General features: G+C 33.7%; 1 protein-coding gene across 9 annotated transcripts in view; it reads right to left on the bottom strand.

The window, feature by feature from the left end:
• Positions 1-14,434, bottom strand: part of LOC114045874 (pre-mRNA-processing factor 40 homolog A-like) — a 57,401-nt gene that overhangs the window by 18,002 nt on the left and 24,965 nt on the right. For 5 of the 9 annotated variants that reach the window (XM_027866048.1, XM_027866049.1, XM_027866052.1 and 2 more), the window contains exons 6-14: positions 9,753-9,863; positions 8,578-8,698; positions 8,302-8,355; positions 5,847-5,871; positions 4,808-5,185; positions 3,369-3,477; positions 1,528-1,592; positions 630-794; positions 195-303 (exon numbers count right to left, since the gene is read on the bottom strand). In XM_027866048.1, the coding sequence (XP_027721849.1) occupies positions 195-303; positions 630-794; positions 1,528-1,592; positions 3,369-3,477; positions 4,808-5,185; positions 5,847-5,871; positions 8,302-8,355; positions 8,578-8,698; positions 9,753-9,863 (1,137 nt within the window). The remainder of the gene's footprint in view (positions 1-194; positions 304-629; positions 795-1,527; positions 1,593-3,368; positions 3,478-4,807; positions 5,186-5,846; positions 5,872-8,301; positions 8,356-8,577; positions 8,699-9,752; positions 9,864-14,434) is intronic. The other 4 variants (XM_027866050.1, XM_027866051.1, XM_027866055.1 and 1 more) reach the window with 1 other exon arrangement.

Below are 14,434 nucleotides of genomic sequence, written 5' to 3'. Positions count from 1 at the left end.
TGTATCACCACTATGGGCACATAGAAAGCACTTAAGCCTTAACTAACTGGTTTGTGTGTGAATATGAATCCCCGCCCTCCAACAAAGGTATTCTACTTCTAAGAAGTTAAAAGCTCAGTATTATTGGAAAAAGAAGACCCTGAAACCCAGCAAAAGAAACAGGGAACTCTAGATGGGTAGGAAAAAAAAATCACCTTTTCTTTTTTTGAAAGAAAGAACAAGACATCTTCATAAATTTCAAGACGATCTCGCTCAGATATTGCATTCCATACTTCCATCTCTCCAAACATTTGTTCAGCTTTTCTGCATGTCAAAAAAAAAGTTGGCATTCAGCAAATTCCTCAATGTGCAAATTATGCTACTAAGCCTTGTCATTTGATGTCTATTGTTATAATGTCATAATATTTTAAAATTTATTATTTTAAATTAATGCTCTGATTAATAATGATTTTGCATACCTAAGAATTTATGTAGGCACTTTTAAGTTAAAAATTAATGTAATTTGTACATGTCTATATGTAAATTTTTAAGTATAAATGTGCTTAAGAATTATTTCCCCTGGAAACCGAAACAAATAGCTTGAAATGGAAAAAATGGAGTGAAAAAAAAAAAACATTTTGAGAAATTACTTATATCTGGTTGTGGAAGTCATTTTTTCATGGTTTTCAAGAAACCGTTGAAAGGATTCTTTAGCTTCCTTATATTTTGATCTTGCTTCTTCTTTTTCTTCTTTCTCCGTCTGGACTTTATATGCATTAAAGGCTTGCTTTTTTTCACTAAGCTTTGCCAGGGCACTGAAAAGGAAAAGAAAAAAAATCTTATAATATTAACTTTAGAAAGGGAAAATAAAGCCTATGCTTCACAAAATACCACACAATGGAGGAAATAAGTAGTTACTGTTGATGAAAAGTAAAATATGAAGGATCTTAAAAACAAAACACCCTCGTGACTAATCTGAAAATGTTTTGCAAGCCTGCCCATGCATAACCTATACAAAATTGCTTGCCTTCTCAATGAGGGGGAGTGGGGGAGAAAGGGAATTTGGAACTCAAAATTAAAAAAAAAAAAATGAATGTTCAAAATTGTTTTTGCATGAAATTGGGGGAAAAAATAAAACATTAAGGGGCAGCTAGGTGGTGCAGTAGATAGAGCTCTGGCATTGGAGTCAGGAGGACCTGAGTTCAAATCCTGACTCAGAGACATGACACTTAACTAGCTGTGTGACCCTAGGCAAGTCACTTAACTTCGATTGCTTCACCAAAAAAGCAAAAAACAAAAACACCATTAAAAACAAACAAATAAAAGACAAAAAACCCAACACAACCATGTAGTCCTAAGCACATTCAATTCTCGATGCTTAATCCACTAAAATAGTTTAAAGGAACTTCTACTATAATCAAACTACTTCACAAAATTCCAAAAGAATTAAGTCAGGTTCTGTTTTTGAATGATTAAATTTTCAAGAAAACTAACATAAGTATTCTAAACTTGAATTTCCAAGGAAATGTAGACAAAGAAAAGTACTACCTGTATCGGGGATCATTAATAATCATTTTCATTGCTTGCTCCCACGAGGCATTAGATGGTACTCGCTGTTAAGATAAATTATATAATTTAAGTGGGAATATTAATAGTTATGATATTAACCTAAAATATCTGTTTTTTGTTACCTTCTTATATGGAAATGTTTTCTTTATATATATTTAAAATAGAAAGAGAAGCACATCTTCAAAATGATGAAATCATAAAATTGCACTATTTTCTAAAAAATATTTTTCAAGACAAGCTCAAGTGCTGAAACAAGCTTTGCTATTCTAATTCTACCATCTCTGCAACTTGTGCAAGAGAACCAGCCCTGGAGTCAGGGAAACCTCAGTTCAAATCTGGCCTCAGACACTTGATACTTACTAGCTCTAGCTGTGTGACCCTGGGCAAGTCACTTAACCCTGACTGCCTCATCCTGGACCCCCCCACTCCCCAAAAAAACCATGTGCAGGAAAAATAGTGTCTAAGATATAGTACATACTAAAATGTACATTATTTCAAAAGGACAAAGAAACACAGTCCTGTTTCTAGGGTTATATTATTACTAACTACATGTCTTCAAGTAGCTCTAAAATAAGGCATTGAACAGTTTTAAAATAGTAACTTGTTTTCCCCAATTGATAAATGGTCAAAGGATATGAATAGGCATTTCTCAGATGAAGAAATTAAAAACCATCTATAGCCATATCAAAAAAATGCTCTAAATCATTACTGATTAGAGAAATGCAAATCAAAACAACTCTGAGGTACGACATCACACCTATCAGATTGGCCAACATGACAAAACAGGAAAATGATGAATGTTGGAGAAGATATAGGAAAATTGGAACACTAATGCATTGCTGGTGGAGTTGTGAAATGATTCAACCATTTTGGAGAGCAATTTGGAACTATGCCCAAAGGGCTATAAAATTGTGCATAATACCGTTTGACCCAGCAATAGCACTTTTAGGGCTATATCCCAAAGAAATCATACAAATGGGAAAAGGACCCACATGTACAAAAATATTCATAGCAGCTCTTTTTGTGATGGCAAAGAATTGGAAATTGAGAGGATGCCCATCAATTGGGGAATGGCTGAACAAGTTGTGGTATATGAATGTGATGGAATACTATTGTGCTATAAGAAATGACAAACAGGCCGACTTCAGAAAAACCTGAAAGGCTTGTATGGTCTGATGCTGAGTGAAGTGAGCAGAACCAAGAGAACGTTGTACACAATAATAGCCACGTTGTGCGATGACTAATATTGATAAACTTAACTTAAAGTATTAGTACTTTCTCTTACTTTTTCAAGCCTCTTCTCTATACCAGGGCTTCTTAAACTTTTTTCACTTGTGACCCCTTCAACACTTCTTAAAACTGTATTTTATGACCCACAGTTTAAGAAGTGCTGCTCTATACCATGGCAATACGAGGATCTAAGACATCTCCAGAGGCCTTGTGATGGGAAATGCTATCCACATCCAAAGAAAGAACTATGGAAGTTGAATTGCTATTTTTTTTTCTTCTCTTCTGTTGAGTTTTGTTTCCTCTTTCTGATGGCTCCTCCTATTGGTTTTAATTTCTACTTACAACATCACTAATGTGAAAATATGTTTAACATGAATGTAAATGTATAGCCTATATCAGACTGTGTGCTGTCTTGAGGAGGGTGGTGAGGAGGAAGGGGGAGAAAAATTTTCAACTCAAAAGCATATGGAAGTGATTATTGATAAATCAAAATAAATTAATAAAAAAAAGAATAACTTAAGAAATCTGTAATTATTTTGTAATATAAAACACCATCAAAAATATTCAAATAGAGATCAAATATGAAATACCTTTTCTTTTAATAACTCTTTAAAAGCTTGCTTTGCTTCTTCTTTTGTATTCCAAGTATATGTTTTTTTAGCAGGTTGACTATCTTCTTCCTCTTTTTTAGGGGTGTAACTATGAAATCAAGAAACAAAATTAAAATGTTATTATTCCTAGAAAAAAAAATCATTGCCCTCATTAGGAAAAGCACTAGACATTCCATTAGTAAATATTTGATCAGGTTTTTATCTTTTGTCATGGGCCTCAGACTTCATTGTTTGTGAGGAAATTCCCACTAGAAATCTGTATCTATAAATATTCTGCAATTTATAATCCTAAGAGTTGCCTGGGGGAACTGAAAGATCCAATGTCACTAAATAGCTAAGATGCATCAAAGGCAGAACTTGAACCCAGGTGTTCCTGATACTGAGGCTAAGTCTCTAGCTACTATACTTCACATTTTGGGGTATCAGTTTTCTTTATTCTCATAGATTTAAAGGTGGAAAGACCTTAAAGGCTATCAAGAACAACCTAATCATTTTTCTGATAAAGTAAGAGGTAAAAATAATAATAATAATAGTGACATGTGCATTATCACAGTTAGTGGCTAAAGCAGGACTTGAACTTGGGTCTTATAATTCCAAGTTCAATGCTCTATCCATTATGGCACACTGCCTCCATAGGCCAACAATGGCCTTTTTTATTTTCGCCTTGTTGAAAGCTTTCAAAAGTATTAGTACTCTTCTGTGTCATTAAATATATGGAACATAATTTTCTTTTATGAATCTGACAAGTGAGAACACCATTAGGTAAAGCAATTCTCAATGGGCAACACTATGGTCGGCAAGGGAGAAACTTGGGCATGCACTGATGCTATGACCTTCTAAGCAAGCTTTTTTTTTTTTAAAGACTGATTCTTATCAGCATGCTTTCTTGCCAACTGCCTCTGTTTTCTCTTACTCTTTCAAGTCCCTTCTCTATACCAGGGCTTCTTAAACTTTTTTCACTTGTGACCCCTTCAACACTTCTTAAAACTGTATTTTATGACCCACAGTTTAAGAAGTACTGCTCTACACCATCTCCTTCTCTTCCCTATTTCCAATTTCCCCCTCCCATTTACCTAGTGTGTTTTTAGGTTATAAGTTTTTCTAGTTGATCTATTCAATTTAATTGCCTTACAATTTTAAAACTCTACCATGTTGCTGATGAGTTAGTTTGAAGTGCTGACACTGATAGTATATGTGCAGTATCAGCTGATCTATCTCCAATTCTACCCTTAGAATGTAAATTACCACATTCCACTTACTGAAGATTTTTAATGGATACCTTTTTGGTGGGGGGAAGGGAAGGATGAGGAGGGAAGAGAGGAGATATGGTCTTAAAATTTTGAAATGCTAGAATCTGGTTCTGCTATATCTGGTCTAGTTATTATGAACCTCAATGGTACCACATAAAACCAACTTACTCTACTGAAGCCTCCTGCTTTGACGCTTCCTCTGGTACATTGCTAGATACTTCTGCACTTTGTTCATGAACAATAGGTGTAACAAGTTGTGCTTGTTCCTCAGTTGAAATTGTTACTGTATTGTCATTATCTATGACAGTAGCAACAATGGAAGTAACTTCAGGCTCAGTGACAATTGGTGCAGTTGAAGCAACAATGGAGGAAGGAGTTGATATGGCAGCATTAGCACTAGCATTGGCTGCGGCAGCTGCTGCAGCCGCGGCAGCTGCAGCAGCAACAACAGCAGCTGCAGCTTCAGCAGCAGCCATAGTGCTCATTGTAGTTGTAATTTCTGTTGTAGGAACTGGGGCAGCTGATGTTGTGGTTGATTCTTCTTTACTGTGAAGTACATTTAAAAAGAAAAAAAGAATGCACTGTTACTTCAATATTATATATTACATAAGAAGCAAACCACTATGGTTTGCAGCAGGAATGGGATTCAGGGGTAAAGGAGGGAGGGAGAGCAATGGTGCAAATGCACCAAGGTTAGGTCTCCAAGAATTCACCAAATCACCTCCATTCACAAAATAACGCACCACACTTTCAATAACCATGAAATGTAACCTAAAAAATAAAAATCTGAATGACTTGATGCGTTCTCCAAGAGAATTGGAGAAGATATGAAAATCTGTTTGAAAATAGTGTGTAAATTACTGATAAATTTGTAAGGTGATTTTAATGTAATTTTCAAGGCCGTTCAAAGGCATATAGGACCAAAAATGTCATCTATAATTTATAGAGTAGGCTATCAAGATTTCTATGCTCTACAGAAGTATCATCTAGCAGGATGCCACTCTTTAATTTAATAAACAATAAAATTTCCAAATGAATTTAAAGCTGCCCAATTTGGCAAAGCTAATAATAAACACCTACATACTACAAAAGCAAATGTAAAGCTAGAACATAAATGTTTTACTTAGAATAATGTCCAGTAATGGCATCTTCACATGTAAGGCACACCATAAGTGCCCACAGATCTATAACATTACTGAGCACCTACCTGCTTTCTTCAGCTTTGATCATGGCTGTTTAAAAAAGAAAAAGAAAATTAATCCATTGATGGCTACTTTAAATGTTGCTGAAAGACTTTAAAGAGAAAGGAACAAAGAAACCTCACTAGGTAAACTATACTACTTTTATCAACAGTTGGTTCACCACAAAGTTCTAATGTAGAAATTACATTATCCATTAAGGGCTTCTCCAAACCCCAGTGATTTCCCAATCTCTGTTTCTACTGCCCATAAACCAGTTATGTCTTAACCTGCATAATTAGGACAAGAGAAGTACTATTTTCCTAGGGATCAAAGAATTGATTGCTTAAATCCTAACCCAAGTTACTATGAAATCTGGAGGTCATATACTAGGATTGCGCAGTAGATAGGTTAGAATTAAAGATATCTAAAACCTAAATAATGCCACTCAGGTTAAAGTTGTTAGAAATTAGCTTTCTTCTTTTCAATGTCATGAGAAACAATCATAGTCTCATAAGCAACATGGGAATTTAGGCCAATTTTAGTCCCTATTTCCTCTTTACTCTTAAATAATGGAAATTTTGTATTCTGTTTCAACTTTTGCTCTTTCTCTAAAAGTCTACAGTAACGCCTCATTTATCCAGTATCATTCCTTATATAGTATTCCTTAAAATGCAGATTTCCTACATAGGATCTGAACTTTTTAATGGAATTTTTTAAGTTCGGTCTTTCTGAAACAGAACATATGAAAACCTAATAACTCAGGATCATAACTATGAATTTAATTGATGTACTATGCTGCAATAGAGGCAGGCCCTCAAAAGCTACCAGGGTATACGAAGGTATATGAATGATGATGCATTTTGCGGTCATCTGTTTTTTTTTTTTAATTCATATCTCCTCCTTTGCTGCACTCGATATGCAGGCCTTTAATAACCACTTACCTAATTAGCAAATTCAATTAAATTCAACTCATTTCAATAAGTGCCTATCATGTGGCAACCACTTCATTGGGCAGTAGGAATACAAAGACAAAAATGAAACAGTACCCTCTCCTTGAATTGGGTTCTACTGAATGGAAACATGTACACGGAAACAAAATGTATATAAACTAACCGGGGCTGAGGGTAAAGGTTGGGTAACATTTAACAAGGCAACTAGGAAAGGTTTTTTGTAGACAGTAGCACTTGAACTGAGCCTTGGAATGTTCCAAGAGGCAAAAGTGGGGAAGGGTACACTTCCAAGAACAGGGAGAAGCCTATGTAGACAAAACTGCAGGGGCAGGAGACAGAATGTTGTGTAGAGGGCACAGGAAGTAGGATAGTTTGGCTGGAGAATAGTATTTATAAACGAGGGGAAGCAGTGTGTAGTAATCCTAAATAAAGGTACTGCTATGGTTGTTGGCTTTCTGAAAGACAGGCAATGTGCCAGAAATATCATAAGCCTAATAATCGGCTATTAAAAAGACAACGAGGTTAAGGAGACTGATGTCTTAACCTGGACACATATTAGCTATATGGTCATGACCAAGTCACATCTCTTAAGTACTCCAGTTGAAGTTTCCACATTGGAAACTACACAAATCATCTCTTCTCTCCCTACCCACTCTGCTCTCTTTACCCTACCACAATATGCTATAAAGAGGAAAAAATTATATGATTAAGTTTGCTTGAATTATATCCAAATAAGAGTCTGTATACAGCAGGCCTGCACAACATATGGTCTGCCAAACGATGTCAGGTGGCCCATGGGCCATATGTTTGTGCAGGCCTGGTATACAGAATATTCTTAAAATTAAAATAAGCTTTTGTGAACAGACTCTGTTCTAGTTGTTTTGGGAAGACGTTTGCTTTCTGTCAAGTTCTCAAGAAAATTTTGAATATCTGAAGTGCCTGGATAAGTGAGGTATTACTGCACTTTAGTTTCCTAATGGTTCTTCTATGACTTCCTAAAATGTTAAAATGCTATCTTGAAACATTATGTTAGAAGTGAGGGGATCTAACTTCAAATCACATATGCCATTTCTTACAATATTCCCAGAGCATAAAGTAGATTTAGTTTCTTTCATTTTGGTTCATTTGTTAATACCATCACTAGGAAACAAACAAGGGCTGAATTTCATAGTGAAAAAATGTATCAAATTAAAAGTCTGTCAGGTCTTACTATATGATCATTTATAGTCAATTTGCCCAGTGAATCTGTCCAATAATGGAAAACAACCTTAAAACTGACATGAATCTAGCTTTTAGTTTTACTTGATTTGCAAGAAAATAACAGATTATCTTCAGTAAATTAAAAAATATATTGCTCATGTGATAACAACACCCTTAATTTCAAAAGAAATAAAAGCTCATTTCTAATATAACTCTAATGGGAATGGTATTATTTAAGTTTTGGATTTTTCACTGAAGAGTTACCCAAATCATGGTTAGTGAACAACTATAGAAAAGTAATGACAGAAAGTGAATTATCAAAGCAGCTCACCATGCAGGTTTGATTTTGTAATAAGACTTCCAGCAACAATGGTATTCTGGTATCCTAGTTTCAGTGGAATCAAATAAAAATCTATTTAATCTATAGAACTGGGATCTACAGCAACAACAAAAATAATATCCCACAAAACTGTTACACTATTTAAAATAATTCCAATCATTTGACTTTTAACATTATCACCTTTATATAGTCCTAAAGAGGGGATGATTCATTGTGAAAGACTTAAATCTGAGAAGAAAATTTAGAAAAGTTACCATTCTATATTACCTTCAAGATCCTCAAGTTCCTTGGGTTTGGCCCAACGAGATTCTTTTGTTTGAGAATTATAATAATAAGGCTTTCCAGAGTCAGATTTGTACTCCTTCCAGGGGCATTTAGATAATAATTGCTAATGGGAAAAAACATTTTTGGTCAACAATAATAACTACAACATACAATTGATATTTAAAGTCACAATTTTTAATGCAAAATTCTGATTTTTAAAAATATTAATCATAACATATCTCAGGTAAAATGAGTATGAAATATAGAAATTAAAGACTTGCCAACCATCAGTGATATGGAGGCATGAAGAGTATATTTAAAGTACTGATATATGAAATAGTTGAAGCAAATTTTGGTTCAACTGTGCTTGTAGTTTTCACTTTGAGAATAATTAAAAGAAACCAACCAATCTGAACTAGTTTGTGTTAAAAAAAAAAGATATAACTCTGATTCAGTTTAAGAAAATGTCATTTCTACCAGTTTCCTCAATATTGTATAGGCATGTTTTCTGAAGTATGTTTAACTAGTCATTTATCAGTCACAAAGTATACAGAAGTCTAGCCAAAGATGTTTATGCTCCCTTTCTATATTGCATCTGCATACTTTTTTTTAAAGTTAGTGTTCATTGATAAAAGTGAATAATTTATACACTAAGGCCCCTTTACTTTTTATGGTCATATTTGTATTTTTTTATTCATAAAAAAGCCCACTACAAACTTCTAGTTATTAAAAGCATAGACTACCAGATTTTGCTATGTAAAACTGCTAAAAATTCTAACCTTGGGATTCTAAGTTGCAGCCTCAATTCCTCTCATTTTTAATTTCTTGTTCTGGAAAGGGTAGGGTTTTAAGGGGGTATATATACGATCCAATTCTGAAGCTTAACAGCATACAAAGAAACAAACATACCCATCTTGTGGTCATTTCAGATTTAAGTTTCTCTCTAATAAGGGTCTTTGTCCCCCTACAGTATACCTCTAATTGTGAAAACACAAAGGGATTTAGTAAAAATAACAGTTAATAGTGTTCAGGGTGGCAAAGATGCTAAACATTATTCTTAGGTGGTTAAGTATCTAGGAAATATCTTCTTCCTCACCCTCATCAATATGATAGACCACCATATACTATCTTACTTCAGTTTCCTAGATGATGCCAAACCAAAATGATACAATATTTACCTCAGCAGGTGTTTTGAGATCATCAGGTTTTTCCCAGGTAGACTGCTTTGTTTCTGTGTTATAATAGTAAGTTCTTCCATCAGGAGACTTATGTTCAGTCCACATTGATTTCTGAAGAAAAAATAAAGTCAACATGAAGCAACTAAATTCAAATTAAGACCTCAAAAAAGATTAATGTTCTTCTTCTGTTGGGCCTGACAAAGTAAAATTCGTGATTAATTTTAAGTGCCATTTATATATATGCACGCACAGTATTTCTATCTAAGAGCTCACTAGTTAAAACTATGTAACTATCTTTTTGTAATCAAAAAGTAGCACTGATAAATCTACATACTTCAAACCTGTTAAACAATGAAGTAAATTACATCTTGCACTTTGTTTAAAAATATTTTAAGAATTGTACGGTACTTCAGGATACTGATACTTAGTGACAAACTTTTCACAAAATAATAAATGTATGAAGGAGAGTCTGATAACTGTGTGAACTGACTGGAACCTTAGAGGGCTGCATTTTAATAATAAACATGAAAATTGACTGCTACTGCCATGTCTTCCACCAGTAACATGAAAAATACTGGAATATTCTGGCAAGTTAAATCATTTAGAAGACATTATATTATAACAAGACAATTAGAAACTAAAAAATGGGATTTTTTGAAAGTGATAAAAAAAAGATTAATCCAAGTTAAAATTATATTCTTTTACAAGTCTTAGAAATCACAGCCAGAATATTTAATACTTAATATCATTCTGATATTAATTTCATATTCTCCAATGTCAAGTCTAAAATTATGCTAATATATCAAAAGTATTCTATATACATAACAAAACACAGGCCCATTCCTTAACAAAGCAGAGAAATATAGGCCATATGATAATATTAAGAGAACTGGTTAAAAAAAAAAAAAAGAATACTGGTAGCTGGTTTGAAAACTATACCCAACAAGTGCTTATCAATGAATCAACATAAACTAGGGTACACAGGTCACTAATTAAATGCCATGGACCTCCACGTCATTTAATATTTTAATCAAGTATTTAGATGAAGTCATTGAAAGCATACTAATTAAATATACATATGACTAGGGATGTATGACAGAATAAGAATTTCTAGGTCTCTGGCTCTACAAAAACCAGTAATTTGTACACTTTTATGTTCCAAACAATGGGCCACAGAAGTATAGGAAGAGGAGTAGAAGAAAATCTGACATGGTATGAGCCCATATGAAAAAGATCTAAGGAGTTTTCATTGACTATAAGTTCGGTATGAACAGATATGGTATAACTACTAAAAACCAAAGTAATCTTAGTATCCATGGAGAAATTAGATGCCTATAAAAATCACTAACATATTTTGAGTTATTTTCCTAAATATTTTCATATTTAGCCACAAAAGTTTAAGACTTAAAATATCTTGTGCTACTGAAATAATTCTCTCCTTCACATCTCTTTCCTGTTCTGATGGAATGTTTTTTCCATAGGAAAAAATGAACTGATGTAGAATATTACATAATTTTTAAAGCCCTTAATAAGTTAAACTTCTTTACATATGTCAACTGCTTTAAATATCAGCACCAGACCCATGAATTTTAGACAGTATTGCATTCTAATCATTTCTCAAAGGAGTTTTAACATTTGATCAGCCCTCTTAGTAATCAATTAGCAATTTCTTAACATTGAGCTTTAAAAAGTTGGCTTATATGCTAATTAATTTAACATTTTTCTATTTGAAAAGACTAGACTGATATTACTTAACTATGTGATTTGGGGAGTTTTTTTCTCTGGTTTTCAGTTTCCTAATCTGCAAATGAGGGGAATAAATTAAATTATTCCTTCCAAGAATCCTCTTCTACAAGTAAAGGAGGAGGGGTAGGAGGAAACTTTATCTGACACCAAATCAGTCCATAAGAAATAAGACTTGAGAGTTTTAATAGACTCTCAGATCAAGGCATGGTAACTAAAAGTTACTGCATTTTGTGCTCCTCAAGTCACATTTGGAGTACTTTATCCATTTCTGGATACCACAAAATAAGAGGATCAATGAACTGGAGCAGATCCTAGGGTTTAGTCAATCTCTACAGCCAATAGGCTATGGTTGTCACAAGTGATGAATTCAACTGAAACTTGTATTAAGTGAACATGTTGAGAAGGAAGAGACACATAGGAGGCAAAGGTTTTGCAAGATGAAGTGGTATCTAGAAAAGACTATTATACTAGTTCTAGTTTCATTATCACACTATTTTGCTATGCTATTAAAGAGATAGGGTCTAAGTCATTTACTCACTCTTGACCTTAATTTCCTCACTGTCAAACGAGGAAGGGGAACAGATAAGTTTTTTGAGCTGGAAGGGATCAGAGAAGCCATGATCCTAAGATATTTCACTTAAAAATTTTATATTAAACCGAGATGGAATAACGGTGTATGCTAATACTAGTATGTAACAGTTAAATCACATAAGAGTCAAATTGAACCAGATATAGGTCAGCTTCATGTCCAAGTATGATTTTTATATTATACATACGTAATATAATCCTACTAGAACATTATACAATCCTACTAGACCATTTTCCATAGGAACAATAATAAGACTACGATGCAAAATTTGTTAATGTGTAAACTTTCCTTTAACCTATTCCTCACTCGTGAATGCATCAAATTTGCAAAGTTATATCATGATATAATTCAATGGCTTATTTTCAGAAACAAATAATGCTGCTTTAGATAGATCCAAACTTATAATCATCTGCAATGTTTGCTATCCAACAAAGAACATTTTACAGCACCAGCAGGCAACATAAATGTTCCAAAAGTTATGATGAAAATTCATAGAACTGACATCCTAAAGTTGATCCTAGGGTTTAGTCAATCTCTACAGCCAAGAGGCTATGGTTGTCACAAGTGATGAATTCAACTGAAACTTGTATTAAGTGAACATGCTGAAATACAAATAGAAAGTTGAAATACAAATAGAAATTGCTATGGAATTACAATGTAGCTAACTAAACTGATCAAAACTGGGCACAATCCCCAATAATCTAGAGAAGAACACAGGGATCTTCCCCTAAATCTTGATTTATAAGTTCATACACTGAAATCTCTTCATTTCCAGGCCAGGTCAACAAGAATTACGCACGACAAGTTTAAAAGTCTCTGATAATATTTTATAATTCTCTATTGCTGCATTATCTCTAAAGCGATCTACTGTGTCTTCCCCACTGGAGTCATGTCGGCTTCAAAACTCAGACTTTGTTAGGAGGCAGACATTCTTTTAATTTGGGCTTGTATATAGCATAAACTTCAGCTTTACTCTGAGTCCCTCAAATTATTCTGTTTCCGATACAACCAAGTAAAAAACAAAAGGCCAAACATTTGAGATGTTTATTATCTTCTATAGGAGGTTTGTTTGTGCATCATGGATCCCTTTCTTGTAGTATTACAAAGAAAATAAATGATACTGAAATAGACTTCTAAAAATGTTTTCAAAAGTTTCTGGACCCCAAGTTGAGAACTTCTGCTATAGTTAATGTCTAGAATATTAAAACAGAGGACACATATGATTTCTATTAACATTGTATTTTATATAGCTGTGTTAACATTGTATTTTGTATGTTTTGGATTCAAATTTCAAAGGACATGAGTATAAGCAAATGTTGAAAAAAGCTCAAGCTGGAAATTGAAAAAAGAAATGTTCCTATCTCCAATATGAAAAGGGTAAGATGTAAAATATTGCACATAACTTTTCAAACAAATAACATTAACTTTTTTTTGGTTGAAGTCTATCATTAATTGTCTATAACGGAAATCTAACATTTGAACACTAGTGAAAATCCCACAGAATGGTTAAGAGCAGCAATGGACTTTATAGTTCATTTAATTCAACTTCTCTCATTTTACAGATGAGAAAAGTAATACCCTGAAAGTCTCAGAAACCTCCAGAGATCATATAGAAAGTGGCACAACCAGAACCTCAAACCCTTGCCTTCTAACTCCAAGCCCAATGGTCTTCTCACTATATGACACAACCTATTCTTTGTAGTAGCTTTTAAACAATACAAATCACAACTCCCTGTGTCAGAAAATGGATCTTGCTAGAGTCTTTTGCTAAAAAGAATTTTACACACACACACACACACACACCCCCAACCCCTCTATTAAATCAATGAGCACCAAGTAACTGCAGAAAGAATAAGAAAGAAACAATTTGTCTAGTTAGGACAAAGTAATAATGAGATTAAGCAAACTACTCCCCCACTTAGACAGTAATTTAGAGCATCTAAGAATCTTTTCTCAGTAATCCTTATATCATTCTAGGAGAAAATACAAACATTTAGTTGTATTTTAAACTACTATGTTGGGGATCAAACTCAAAAACTTTAGAGACATATATTATTAACATTATTAAGTCATGTAAGTAGATAATGAGTCATTACTCTACCATCTTGCAAATGACAACTAAAAAATGACAAAGACTACAAAACAAAGAGAAAATTTTGTTAAGACCAAACACCAGGGAAGAAAATCTAGACACACAGGAAGAAAAGTCAAGTTGGAGTCTAAAGAACCAAAAACAGGCCCAATCTCTTAAAAATGTCAACTCAAACACATACTATTTTATTTTTGTCTAGCCGTACGACTCTACTGATATATGTGACTTCATTGGTATATGGAACTCCCAGTGTTG

Source organism: Vombatus ursinus, unplaced genomic scaffold (genome assembly GCF_900497805.2).
Source record: "Vombatus ursinus unplaced genomic scaffold, bare-nosed wombat genome assembly UNPS02014779.1, whole genome shotgun sequence".
In the NCBI taxonomy this organism is placed as follows: domain Eukaryota; kingdom Metazoa; phylum Chordata; class Mammalia; order Diprotodontia; family Vombatidae; genus Vombatus; species Vombatus ursinus.
The sequence above is the reverse complement of the archived record's forward strand: the minus strand, read 5'-3'. Positions and strand labels throughout refer to the sequence as shown.